The sequence below is a fragment of the Idiotropiscis lumnitzeri genome, chromosome 13 (assembly GCF_059441095.1).
Source record: "Idiotropiscis lumnitzeri isolate Australia: NSW breed Sydney's pygmy pipehorse chromosome 13, RoL_Ilum_1.0, whole genome shotgun sequence".
Taxonomy (NCBI): domain Eukaryota; kingdom Metazoa; phylum Chordata; class Actinopteri; order Syngnathiformes; family Syngnathidae; genus Idiotropiscis; species Idiotropiscis lumnitzeri.
Window position 1 is genome coordinate 17,773,352 of NC_142403.1, and position 14,719 is coordinate 17,788,070.

Consider the following 14,719-nt stretch of genomic DNA (forward strand, 5'->3'; position numbering starts at 1 on the left):
GACTAAAAAATAATTTACCAACTGATTCATGAAGCAAATCTGAAGCTTCATTTTCCCCATCACTACAGATTCGGGTCTCTAGACCCTGCCCGCCCATCAAGTGTGAAATTAAACAATCAAGTATAGTTTTTGAGCTGCCTATGTCAGGAGAAGTCTTGGAGCAAGCAGAAAATTGAACCACCGCGAACGTGCGCTATTCTTACGTGATCGCGGCCGAGTCTGCAGCAGATCAGTCAAAATCCACAAATATTGATTCATTTCTTGAGACAGGCGAGTAAAACCCAACCAATGAGTTACTCTTGCTTGTCTTTGTATCACTGTTAACTGACGACTAAATCACGAGGTGAAGACGAGCTGGTTACAATTTTTTTTTCTCTTTTCAAAAAAACCTTCAAAAGACTGGAGAAAAAAAAAGAAGCCGAGTACTTGTGAGGATTGTGTGTTTCAGTCACACATGCATTTGCTCTCCTCCATCCATTAACAGCATGGGGGGGGGGGGCTGATGGTAGTGGTAGGGGGGGGGAGCAACTCTCATTATTTGGGCTCCGCCGCCGAGTGAAAAGCGCTGGGATTGCTTTCATTACTGAGCCAAATGAAATAGCGGAGGCTGATTACCCGCGTGACGGAGAGACGGGGCGAGCTGGATCGTTCTCTGGTGGGGGGGTGTGGGGGTACTGTTAAAAAAAAAAAATCTTAAGTGAGTGTGTGGGGAGAGAGACATTGACATTGAGGATGGCAGGGGGTGCTGCTATGGTCCCAATGTTCTCACAAGGCTCCCTGGGGAAGGATGTGAAATGTAACGACAGTGGCAGCACAGCATGTTGGACTCAAACATATATCCTCCTCACTCCAATCATTTGTTCTTTGCGTTTTTCAGTGCCTTGTCTTGTGAACTTCCATTTCGCTTTACTCATTCACTACCAGCCAAGTAAAAAAAAAAATAAAAAATCTTTGACGTCTTAAGCCGTCAATGGCACTAGATGAGTTAATGCTAACAGGCATATTTTCTTTATCCTCTGCAAAGAACAACTAAGTCCTGCTACATCTTGTGGTTTCTTGGTGCCAAAGCTGTGTCAAAGAGTAGGGGCGTGGTGCCCTGGGGAACCGAACTACAATAAAGTGTAATTGCACATCCACTCCAGTAGTTGGCAGTGGCGCTCTCCTTGCCCATTGTGCGTTGCGAGTATTAACTCTAGATTTTGTTTCGCAACGAAAATGCTCTTATTTATAGTTGCAGCGGAGAGTGGCCGGTGGGGAGTTTTGCGCAAATTGTTTTCTTCTTGCTAGGAGGGGGCGTAACAGAAAATAGTTGAGAAGCACTGAAATAAGGGGAGGAGCTTCTCTCATGCTAATCCATCTTTAGGCAATCATAAACCTTTTAGAGGGAGCGCCAGTTCCTCACAGGTGTCATGTTTGGCAGCAGGGGCTAAAGCTGCCAGTAGCAGGAGATGACTCCGCCCACCGTTCCTCACTTATTCTTGCTCAATAATTGGAAGCGATATGAAAATATCGATGGTGTTGTAGTGATTTGCCCTAAGCAGTCCACATGTGGACTTTTTCATTTTCATATTTTTCCATTGCCAATTAAAAATGCAAAGCGCGAATGATGCACTGTCGCCTTCCAGCTGTTTCTTTCAACTCCTACTTGCTAATTGAACCAAAAGCTCCTTTTTGTCACGTACACCGGCGTCGGTATCACCTTCCTCTCGAAATGACTGCGTTCGCGTGCAGCTGTCGTGACTTTGTTCGTGCGCGTGCGGTGTCAGGTGTGGTGGCGGGTGTCAATCATGAGGCGGAGGTGGCAGCTGTTCATCCATCACAGTTGGCTCGGCAAAATGAATACAGACCATAATATTCAAATGTACCCAAAGCTCGCAAGTGGAAATGACTCCGGTTATCTCAGCGTGTTTAATGAAAAGCAATCTTAGGGTGAAGCTCAGGCGTGTCAAATTTGTTTTCATCACAAGGCCACATTGTAGTTGTGGTTGCCCTGATGGTTTGCTTAGAAAGATGAAACCACATTAATGTAAATAATCGGTGGAGCACAAGGCCAGGAGCAGGCTCAAAGCAAGAACGAGCCTCCCTGTTTGACGTTTGGCCTTCAAAATACGGCAGTCTATACACATTTTTTTTTCTGGTGCTGTTATGGTTTATTTAAGCCTCGATGTCAATATTTGCGACATGCGTGCGTTTCCAATCACACTGTACAGTCTGACTTAAATGAAAATAAAATGCAGCACAAATACAATCCGACAGTTCGGGTGAATTTTACACGACAACACAAACAAGACGCCAATAGTGATTAAATTCATTTTCTGTATCCAACAGTCTTGTTTTGCTTTTTCAGTCGGTGTCTGATTTTAGTGGGTCGCCCGTGGCTTTAATGACGTCACGGAGGAGCGAGTTGGAAATCGACGTGTTTTGATATTGAGAGTGACGAAATTATTTAGGTTACAGAACTGGCAGTTTATCCACGTACTACTGAACATTGTTATCTTCGCGGCGTTTGCGTCGGTCATTTCGCTTACAATCGTTATGTCAAGTCCGTGGCGTACCTGCCTGACGTGCTATGTTAGCATGCTACGCTAAACTCAGTGTTACGTTAGCTTAGCGAGTTGGGGGCGCCGCAGCTTGAATGACGTCACGGAAGAGCGAGTAGGTGAGCGATGTGTTTCGGTATTGAGAGTGACGAAATTATTTAAAGTTACAAAACTGGCAGTTTTTCACGTACTACTGAACATTGTTATCATCGCGGAGTTTGTGTCGGTCCATTCGTTTACAATCGTCATGTGAAGTCCGTGGCGTACCTTCCTGACGTGCTATGTTAGCATGCTATGCTAAACTCAGGGTTACGTTAGTTTAGCGGGTGTTACGGTTTATGTCCATACGAAGGGCTCATATTTCGTTATTCTCGCCACCTTAAGCTTATCACATAACTTGTATCCTAGTTAATGTGCCTCAATGTAGCAAAGTAACTTGTAATATTACTTAGTTACTTTTATAAATCAAGTAGCTGGACAAATCCAATGAGATTGGAGGTGTTAATTAAAGATACTTCTCAAAAACAAACAAATGAATTTCTGTAGTGCACTGTGACATTTACATGCTCAGTAAAAAACATAAAAACACGTACAGTAATTGTTTGTGTGGTATTAATTTGATCAGATCATTTTATTAGCAATTTACGCAGTGGTCGCTCCAAAGGGTGCACATACTTTCCCTTGCCACTGTATTTATATATCCACACGGAGCGTGTTCGGCGCCACAAGTGAGGTCAGGCTAAAAAGCCGTCACGCTCCCCTTCACTCATCCGTCGAATGAGACACGCTAAATCCTGCACTTGTGGCAGGGGGGCCTGGAGGACAAAAGTGTGGAGGTCACATTTGGCGTGCGTGTGCGCGCATGGGTGCCTTGCCGGAAGATTGCAATCAGAAATGGTTTGCAGGGAAAGCAGCTGCAGTTGTGAGGGATTTGGAGGATGTGGAGTTATTTCAAGGAAGAATTTGTCAGAGTTTCACTCCATTGAAAGACATTCAGGTCCCACGCAGCGAGTAGAACGACTCGAGCAATACCGCCACAATGTAGGAACCGTGCAAGGCGAGTGTTAGAATGTGTTGAATAGGATTAGGCAAAAAGTACGTCTGCGTTGCCCACGAGGGCATCATGGTGGAATAGTGGTTAGCTTGTCTGTCTCATAACCGAGGGGGTTTGGGTTTGGATCTGTCTACTTTGCATGTTCGGTATCTTTTCACGTGTTGTTTTATAGTTGTCTGTTGTTGAACAAAATTATTTTCTTGGCGCTTGTTTCAATAACAGTTTTTTCAAAATATGCTTGTTATTAACTGAATATATTAACTTACAACACTCTGGAAAAAAAAGAAAGGAAAAAGACAAATTTTATTTATTTTATTCAATTATTCAATATTTGTTTTGTGATATTTCCAACTCAATTGCAGTCTGTCTTCAATTTCAGGAGATTGAGCGTACTCATGAAAAGAAAAAAAAAATCACTTAACTCACACACACACACGCACACACACGCCCACCCCCACATACACCCCCACATGCATATATGTCTATGTAGCTGCACATTTCCCAACCACAAATCATGCAAATCGTCCACAGAGCCGGGATCATAATGACGGGAGGCGGGCTGATCCCTTTGTCCTCTTGTCGTGTTCACATTAGTCATATGCAAATGCAAATTGCACATTGAGAATGACACAAATCCGCCATGTCTAAACCCTCAAAGAGAACTGGCAACGGTTATTTAGTTAACATGATTCATAAGGTGATTGACCCACTTTTGGAAAAAAAAAAAGGGGGGGGGACATTTGTGAGTCTTTAGTTGTTGCGCCAGAGAAGGACATTGCTGTAGAATTCATTTAAACAGGACATATTTTGCAATGTGATGGAATGATTCGCCTATTTTTTCATTTAGTTTTTATTTATTTATTTTTATATCACTTAAACCATGCATCTGAGCAGGGGTGTGTAGACTTTTTATATCCATGCCAACTTACGAGGAACCCCCAAAGTGACATCCAATTGTATCTGTGACGCTACAACGCAAGATTCCTGTGCAGCAAATCTCCATCCACATGAACATTTCCTCCTTCTCCAAATGGCAAAATCCCGAGCCCTTTCCGGCGGAACACGCGAGCGTTCGTGACGGCAGGCGAACACTCAATGACCTTTTTCCCGAAGAAGGTTGTGCTTTTTGCTTCCCTGCTGTCTTTCCACATCACAATTTAAGGTGCGAAAAAATGTCTAATCTCTGTGAGGTGAGCGTGAAATGCCACTCTGTCGGTTTCTGTCTGCTCTTTGCTTTGCGATGTACTGCCAGTAGTGAACTCTCTGCTATGGAGAGTCAGTCCTTTGAAAAGAAATGATGATAATTGGCTAGAATTTGCGCCACAAAAACACACAACTTCTACATGTAACTCTCGTCTTTGCTAAGCCTTCCAAAGGGGAGACAAATTAGAATTGAATTCAAGTGGGATTCGGAATACCACCTCAATTGCTCTCATCTCAGATCATCAGTACGGCACTAATATTTGTCATTCTACGCAAAAATAATAATTGAATGCAAGTCTTGTCAGTGTACATGTTGCGCCATCCTTTGTTTTCAATCGGTTGCCAAAGGCAGACATTCTCAAATTGGGGTACGTGAGGTTTTAAATAAAACAAAACAACATACAAAAACACTTTAAAAATAATTATTGGATCAATTAAATGTTTCAGGAAAATAGTAGTTCACAAAAACTAATTCTATAGGTAGTAAGTGATTCATTTTCATTATTCTAAAAACCCAGATTCTTCCCCCATACTAGAATTGTTCGACCCAACTTGGCTCTAGTTTTTAAAATCAGAATCCAAGAAAATGCTCTTGGTTCAACTGCTATTCAATTTTAAAAGTGTGATAGGTAAAAAATAAATGCTTGCAATATTTTAACGTAATTAAAATGTAAGACAATTTGCAATTTTGATATTTTAGCAAGAAACATGAAGTCGCGCATGATTTTCCTTCATGGGCCACATAAAATGATGTGGTGACCCGGATCTGGCCCCCGGGCCTTAGGTTTGACACCTGTGGGTTGCATCATTGAAAAAATGATGAGAACCTCTGGCCTAAGGGATTAAACCACTGCGACATAGATGCAAATTAGCGCTCGTATAAAACTAGTAGACTGCGAGGTTAAACTATGTGCTTGTTTTCAATACACAATGTGAAATTCTCTTTGTTTTATTTTTAGTTTAACTTCAATTGAGAATGACAGTAAACATATATTTACTTGAAGGATTGCTCACGATCCGTAAAAATGCTGCTTCAAATAATTGCACTGGATTTTTTCTTTGTGTTTTATAGTGACATTAATACCAGCCTAGATAAAATGAGCGTACTTTTTGGCTACTATACCCGTCAATGGCAGTCAATGAGTTACCACATGAATATCGAAATATATCGGTCAAAGGATCGAAATGGTTTTCTGTTATCACACGCACACACACACACGCGACACATTAAAATCCGACCAACACCAAATAGGATTTTGCTTTTATTGACTATATAATAGAACATGGCTACCACTATGAAATCATTCCCATGATGCAACACTGCCAAGAACTACTAGTGGTTAGTTGACGTGTGAGTGGTTTCTAGATATGCTGATGAGGAAACACAAGCGTTGTCAAAACAGTTGGCAAAGCCTCCCTTAATGACACGCAAACTGAGAAGTGGTGCTCTGACGCCACCTTCAGGACAGATGGAGTTTTTACACCAGTAGTGGGAAAGCTCCAAGAGCAGCGTCCTCATCTCTTCCCCCCCCTCCCAAAAAAAAAAAATGTTCTCCCTTTCTTTAGTCGTTGAACAGCTTACAGTCTAAGTACCATGGCAGTTATTATGCACACAGAGCACAAAATCTACCGCGGGTGAGTGTATCGAGCGACAAATGTTTTCACAGAAAATAAATACTATTCAAGTTGTGGGGGGGGGGGATGTAAGCGTTGCATATCGCACGTGCAAAACAAACAAACCAAAAAGTGCCCAAGTAGATTCTACATAAAAAGAAAAAACAAACTGCCACAACATAAGTTTGAAAGACGACTGATAGGATTTTTTTTTCCAGAAACTGAGCTTTTAAATACAATCATCTTTCGTTTACTTTCCGTTTGTTGTTCATAGTGGCTTTCTGCCAGAAACTGTTTTTAGTTTTTCGCCACATTATTGTTCTAGATTTGGTTGCCATGGATATTAAAAAAAATTCAAATCAGAAGTCATGGAAAATATAGCCAAGCAAATATTTTAATACTACTTTCATGTGAAGTCCGTTATATTGCAAGGAGGCATTTGGTGAAAATAAATCCTTCAAAAAAATTTGAAAAAAATAATGCCACCGTTCAAGAACTCACAATTTTATGTTTTGTTTGTTTTTTTTTTTCATTTTTGTGCGCTTTCTGTAATGCCTTTAAATTCCACTAGAGGGCTCTAAAGTCCTGTCTGAATATGAATTGGTCTCCGGGAAGTGTGTTAAAGTGATGTATCGCCAAGGAGAGGCAAGCGCTACATGGTGGGGAGGAATAAAATCAAATTTTGCCTGGGTTGTTAGTGGTACTTAGGAAAGTCATTGCAAGTCCAAGTATTATTGAATTTAAAAAAAATTATGGTTTAAAAAGGGACTGACTACCACTTGGGTCATTGTGACCTAACTTTTTCGGGTTATTCCTTTTTTTTTTGTAATGAGGGAAGTAACCAAAGAAAGATAAGCATGGCTGGATTCGAATCAACAAAGTGACCATGTGCCCTTGTTTAATCGCGTGGTGGTCGTTCCCTTTTTGACCCATTTATTTTTTTTACTCTTTTAGTGGTGCATATTTTTCCTACCGGCAAGCGAGTGCGTGTTGTAAAATGAGATTAGAATGATTGCGGTCACGTGTTTGATTTAAACAGGTGATGGTTAAAAATGAAACAAAAAATAAAAAAATGTCGTCGCCGTCAGTTGCTTGTGGTTTTTCACTATTTGTGGTAAGGCTTGGCCCTCGCTGGGTTTCATTTTATTTAAATTTTTTTTTTGTGACATTTTAATTTGGTGTATTTGTCCCTTGTAAAATATGTGCCTTAGTAAACACCGCACGTGTGTCTAAAGTTGTAGCTTTCTAGGTGCTTCCTGTCAGAACTTGCTGAGGGCCCCCGCCTTCACCAACACGGCCGACAGCAGCTCGGCGGGTCCAGCCGGGTGAGGCAACGCGGTGGCGACGGGATCCCCGCGCTTCTCGTCCGAGTTGACGCCTCTGTTCAGTGTGGCCTTTCCCACGCCGCCGCCGCCCCCCATGCTGCTCTTGCTGTTCTCCGCCGTGGGCCCCGCCGTGCCCAGGTTGGGGTTACCCGCCGCGGGCATCCCCATGGACTCCACGCCGCTCTGGCAGCAGCAGAGCAGCCGGAAGAAGGCGGCCCTCATCTCCCGGCTGGACAGCGTGTAAATGAGCGGGTTGAGGGCCGAGTTCAGCACAGCCAGAGCGATGAACCAGTCCACCTCGTAAAGAACCGGGCACCCGTCGGGACTGCAGCCGACGTCCAGGAGCAGCAGCATGAAGAGGGGCGCCCAGCACACCACAAACACCCCGAGAACGATCACCACGGTCCTCAGCAAGGCCAGGGAACACTCGGAAGGCCGGCTGCTCACCCTGCGTCCGCTGGACGTCACTAGGCGATAGATCCGGATGTAGAGGATGATGATGGCCACCAGCAGGGCGCTGAAGACGCTGATGCAGAACGCCACGTAGCTTTTAGCGTAAAGCGGCAGCACCGTCGAGCAGGAGCCCAGGTTGTCCAGGCAGTTCCAGCCGAGGCTGGGCAGGGCGCTGAGCAGCACCGACACGAGCCAGCAGGCCGCCAGGAGGCCGAGGAGGCGTCCGCGTCCGGCCGCCTCGCACGGGCGAAGACGCACCATGGTCATGTGGCGCTCGATCCCGATGGCGAGGAGGCTGAAGGTGGACGCGCTGAGGGCCACGAACATGCTCCCCTCCCGGGCCAGCCACTGGGCCGGCGTCAGGAAGTACGTCCGGCTCCCCGAGGTGAAGATGTTGACCACGTAGGCCACGCCGGCCAGCAGGTCGGACAGCGCCAGGTTGCCGATGAGGAAGTACATGCGACTGTGGAAGCGCTTGTTCCTCCACAGCGCCAGCAGAACCGTCAGGTTCTCCAGGACGATGAGCACACAGATGAGCAGCAGCACGGCCGTCTTGCACGCGCCGCCGCCGCGGGCTCGTTCCCACTTGCCCGAGTTGTTGTAGTGGGCCACGATCACCATGTTCATGCCTTCTTCTGGCGCGGTGCCCATGCTGCAGCCGCCAGTTCCCTCGCTCACACGGCAGGGGGCGCCGCAGCACTGAAGTCGGAGGGGACTGGCATCCTACGGCAGCCGCCTCTGGAGAGTCTGGCAATCACACCCAAAGGTACCGTTCAAAATTTCTCTTCTATTTTTTTTCATTTGTTTATTTATTTTTTGTGCGTATTTACATCCACAACAATACACAAAACGTAAAAAATACAGAGTCAATACTGCATTATGGATAAAAATTAAATCTAGATGAATGTAATTAATATGTAATATGATGTCACGGTTTTATGTTTTGTATTTTCTAGTATGAGACGATAACTCTTACAAGTGCTGCAAAAATTCGACTGGCGACGTGGATCTATTTGAACTTTTTGGGTTATGAACAAAACAACCCTTTTTTTTGTACTAAACAACCCCAAAAAATGGAATTGTTTCGTACACAACAACTTGAAAGTTGGGTCAAATTGATCCAAGTAGCAAATCGGTCCAATTTCTGACCCGTTTTGTTTTGTTTTCTTACTTTTCCTCTTGTTATTGTTCTGATAATTTTTTTTAAGATGACTTTTTAAAATCTGTCTTGCACGCGAGATGGGAAATATCCTTTTTGCAGCAATTTTTATTAATGTGCGTTGCTCCTTGTTCAATAAATAAGAAAGTTGGCATACCTGTGCAGCAGAAATACAGTCGTTGGAATATAACATAACCCCAATTAATTTAATAGCTCAAAACATTTTTCAAATGACGAACTGCACTTTTATTTTGTAGAACTAAATGGGAGACACGAACCTAAATCACCAAAAGTGATGAAAGTTGTGCATTCTGGAAAATGTTGTCATGCATGTCTCAGTCTTGTCCAAACTTAAAAAAACATGCAATTCTTTAATGGAACGCCCCAAAAATGTCAAATGTAGCAAAAAGAATGATTGTTGTCGCCGTGAAGAGAAGATGCAAACTTCTTTAAAAAAAAAAAAGAAATACTCACCAGAATTGAATCCGTCATTGCTCCATAAAGCTCTCCCTGTCCTCGTCTAAACATGTCCCTCCGCTTTATAGATTCCGGAAAAAAAGTGCAGTGTAACGTTTGTCCAGTCACAAGTGTGGTGGTAAAAGTTGTGTGAAGTTTTTGGTGGCTGCTCGGTCTTGCTGCTCTCCCAGGCAGCAGCAGCAAACAGTGGAATGCTCTCAGGCTGATGCTGGGCGGTTCTTTAGCTTTCAGCTCCTCCCTCACTCTCAACTTTGTTCATGTCCAGGAATCATGCATGGACATCACTGACTGTATATCCTGTGTCTTTATTGCCGTCAAATAAATAAATGCTTTATGGAATTTGGAAAGGAAATCAAATGCTCTGACAGGCATGTCTGCCCAAAAACTCTCAACTACAATAATAATGTCATAAAAATAGTAATAATACTTATCACTAAACTTTACATAGACATATTTTTTTATGCATATTATTTATTTTTGTATTAATGTTTTAAAAAGAGCAATAATAATACATTAAATACACCAGAAATTAAAGGGGATGTCAAGTGAAAAAAATAGTTGACAATAAAATGTTCTATGCGGCCCCACTCGTCTATGGATTGAAGATCAAGTGGAAATCAAAATACCTTTTTTTGAATAATTAATATACTCCACCTAGGTCAAATATTAATATATATATATATATATATATATATACATATCAAATCAATGTTTTTTATTCTACAGTTTATTTAATGTGAATATACCTACTCTATGTTGATTTTGTGTTAGAATAAATACGATATCAAGTAACATTCAAATTATGCATCGACTTGTGTAATCAAATGTGGTAATAATAATACATAATTATTTAAATGCACTGAAAATAATTCAAGGTATTAGCTAGATAAATGTGATATTATTGCATATCTTGTTTAATATTCATGAAGATACTGTAGCTGAAAAACAGGCCAACAAAAACAAACCAGAACTACTCAAGTGCACCGCCTACTGTAGTAAATGTGCAATTACACTTTGTTCTAAATGGGGGCGGGGTCTGCTTTATAGCAAAGTAAGCATATGTTGCCACTTTGAAATGATCATAATGAACGCCAGCGATATTCATGTTCGCTGTTGAGCGACACTTTCTCAAGCAAACAATTTAAGAATTTAGATTGTGGTTTGAGAAGCGGTATTTCGTTGCTAAGGCAACCGACCTATGAGAAAACAGCCCTGCAGTGTGATGCCGAGGCACGCTATCCCACCGCAAAGTGCAACCACGATAATCAACATGTTGCAGATGGAGACAGATGTGACAAGCCAAAAAATTCCCGCCGAGACCACTATCATAAGAAATTAAAGCCTTTTATTCAGCGAGTTGAAATCGAAAATGTTTGTTTGCCTTTTATGGGGAATCCACGGCTTGTGCGCAAGCCAACAATGTTCTAACCTCATGAATGTTTCTCCGATTTGACGTGTCATCGTTTTTCCTTTCCAAAGTGACTAACGACTGCACTTCGTTTGTCCCTCGAGTGTATGGGATAGGTCAGACCTCTCTCGTTGGACAGGACCAAAATGGACATGAAATGAAAGAAGCATTCCATCTGTCTTGCGTTGTGGGTATTTCAGTTTTTTTTTTTTTTTTTTTTTTTTACGATTGGCAAATTGCTAAATGTGCTAGTTCACTCCGTACAAATTCCTTTATTTGCTTATTTTATTTTTTTAATAATTTATAATAATAATAATAATACATTTTTTCAATTGGAATTTTTTTCCTTTAGTTTAGTTTTTTTTTTTGCCGAGGTTTCTTGGATTCTTTGTGGGAACCAATTCCTGTTTTTAGTGGAAAATGCAAATTGGAGTTTTTTTTTTTGTGGGAGGGGGGTTAAATTTATGGAAGATAAAGATTTTGTTTAGGTTCGATTAATCCAGCGCTACTCAATTATTTTTTGTTACGCCCCCCAGAGCAAGAAGAAAACAATTCGCGCCCCCACCTCACCACCCACTCTCCGCCGCAACTATAAACAATAGCATTTTTATTGCAAAACAAACCGACACCGGCGAGTTAAAACTCAGTGTGCACAACAGGCAAGGAGAGCGCCACTGCCAACTAGTGGAGTGGAGGTGCAATTACACTTTATTGTAGTACGGCGGGGAAAAAAGCATGTTCCCCAGGGTCATACACGCCCCCCTCAGCATCGCGCGGCGCCCCCCAAGGGAGGCCCACCCCACTATTTGAGAAGCACTGAATTATTCTGCTTGAAGAAAATCGGTTGCAGAACTCACTGCACACCGCATGGCTCCATGTGCAGCGAGTTTGACCCAAACTTGCGAACCTAACTTAATTGCAAACCGCAACCTTAATTTGAAAGCCGAACTTGAGACGTGAAACAATCGCTGACTCGAAATTCTAACCACTTCTGTGATGGTGGAAAAAAACAAATGTCGCAACATGATTGGTACATTGTGGGGAAAACATTGATTGTGTTTATGTGTGTGTGTGTGTGAGTCAAGATGCCGTGACGTAGGCAAGGGCTGATGAGTTAGACGTTGGGGAATGTGAAAGGAGCTGGGAACAATGGAGAAAGTCGAAAAGGAAGGCCCTGAAGGAACTTCCAGTGCCGCTTTTCCCAACTGCTGCGCCAAATTCATTTCAACATTTGCACACTTTGAACAGCAACATCTTCTGTGCCGCTAGTTTGTGAATGGACAAAAATGTCGCTTGTTTTATATTGTAGATTTCGAGCCGATATAATCTAAATGTGATTTTGTTTTAGTTTTTTTCCAAAGTCCTCTTTCCGTGTATTTTTTTTTAAATTCTGAATTCCAATAAGGGATATCAGATTTATTGCGCAACATATTTGGACCTCATGGGCTTGCACAAAAGGTCTGTCGGGGGTCTGTGAGTTGATCACTGACACCAGATAATGTATCATACGGGGTGGGGCTTTTCTGGTGGTTTATCAGCGGCTCTTTAAGGGCACCAGGTGACCGCTTGTCTGGAGAAGAGCTTTGCTGCATCTTTCAGATAACCCTTTTTATCTGCACTCGAAATAACGTCATCAAAGCGTGCACTAAACAGAGGAAGGAAGGATGGATGACAGGACGTATGTTTTGTATTTTTCTTCAGTGCAGCCTTGAGGACACTAAAAAACAGTTTCTCCACCTATGACCTGTGCAAAGACCTGCCAGAGGCTACATGAAGTCATTGTGTCAAATCCAAAAGTTAAGCAGAGCTGCAGTGTTGTTGGATGTACACATTAGGGTTAGCTAACAGCATAAATGACATATTAACACGCTATAACACCGTAATTTTGTGACACAACGGCTGGAGAAATAATATACACAAAGGCCTTCATGTCATCAACTCGTGATCTGATTGGCTATCGCAACTGTCTATCAATGGTAAAAGCCCCCTTGAGACACAGAACTGACGCCCGCATGATTTTATCTGATGGCCTCGGACGAATAGTGCGTGCCACTGTTATTATGAAATCTGCCTGGCAACACAAGTTATCTGAATTCTGATTGGATAAAATCCCTAACCTACAAATTCCAAACTAGGATATACTATTACATCATTGTGAAAAATTTGATAATGATTTCTCGATTATGTTAGACCAGCAGAGAAGGCCTTGAAGGCCTTGACCACTCACCACTGGTTGAATGAGCATTAATAGCTAGAACGCTTAGCGTTGGACCTTGGAGGTTCCACTGGATCCGAATGTGCTGTGGCAGAATTGCCCCGTGAAGAATGAAGCACATGAGCACCGATGGGAAAAGAGTTGAGAAGATTTTGTCCCAAATGAGTGAGGTCTTGTTTCTCAGCTTCAGTAATTTAAAGAGGCATTTGCGGGAAGGGGCCAGAGAAGTCATGATGTCGATTGTCATGGTTGGTGGATTTTGTACGGCACGATTTAGGGCTTGGGAAGAAAGAAAAAAAAAAAGTGCATATAAACCTGCCCCGTTATCTTGGACACTTCATCATATCCCAATTGGGTCTCAAGCAATCACTCTGGAACTCAAGTCCACCTCCTCATGACATCATGTATTTTCTTTATGATAGGAAAGTTAAATAGGCCTGAGGAATATGATGGAAATAGATCGGACGAGTAAACAACCATCGCTCGCTTTCTCACAACTGCTTTTGTGACCTCTGGGAACGTTTTTAAAGAGTGATTTTATGTCCCTTTAAGGACTAGTCAGAATAACGAGCCTAAGACTGAAGACAGTTTTAGAAAGTGAGGGCATTTAAGGCCTTGGCGGTGTTACAATATATACGAGAGAGAGAGAGAGCATTTAATAATCGAAATGTCCGATCGTTCCATTTCCCACCATTAGTGAATCATTGCAACCACAGAGGAAAGACATGCACATGTCTTGGAATAAGTCACGTCATCATCGGATCATTCCTTCATGTCATCGCCGATTACGTCACACACATGGTACCATTTATGTCCCGACCGTTTGTAACCGCTTTCTGTTCACTGCAGACTTTTCCTCCCGGTGAAGGAAATGCTGCTCATTTCTGCAATTTTACGTGAAAATAGTTTGCTCCATCCTTCCGCTTTCTGTACCAGTACTCATACTGGGCTGCATATCGACTAAGTGCCACAAATATATTGACCCGAGTGAACCACTACACTGTCAGTGACGTATACAAAACATCTCTCTGTTGCGAGTCATCTTTTTGGGAAGTTTGCATGTGATGCTCGGCTGCGTCACTCCAGACTTGCCCCGGCGGTGTCTCTCAGGGTGCGCATGACAGCCGCACTAGAAAAACTATTTTTTTCCCGTCAATTCCCATTCACTGGAAGATGCAACTAACTAAATTATATTTGCTGTGTTGAATGACTATCAGCAGGATTTTTTTTTTTTTTTTTTTGTGGTTTACATTTAATTTATGCGATTTTTA

General features: G+C 42.5%; 1 protein-coding gene across 1 annotated transcript; it reads right to left on the reverse strand.

The window, feature by feature from the left end:
• Positions 1-6,046: 6,046 nt before the first annotated feature.
• On the reverse strand, positions 6,047-9,991 carry s1pr3a (sphingosine-1-phosphate receptor 3a). Its single transcript, XM_088314069.1, has 2 exons — positions 9,823-9,991; positions 6,047-8,936 (listed from the first exon to the last, which is right to left on the reverse strand). Exon 2 carries the CDS (start codon positions 8,838-8,840, stop codon positions 7,671-7,673), a length of 1,170 nt encoding a protein of 389 aa, XP_088170195.1. The 5' UTR covers positions 8,841-8,936; positions 9,823-9,991; the 3' UTR covers positions 6,047-7,670.
• Between the last annotated feature and the right edge of the window lie 4,728 nt (positions 9,992-14,719).

Coding starts and splice junctions, on each gene's coding strand:
- s1pr3a (XM_088314069.1), bottom strand. CDS start 8,840: ATGGGCACCGCGCCAGAAGAAGGCATGAACATGGTGATCGTGGCCCAC.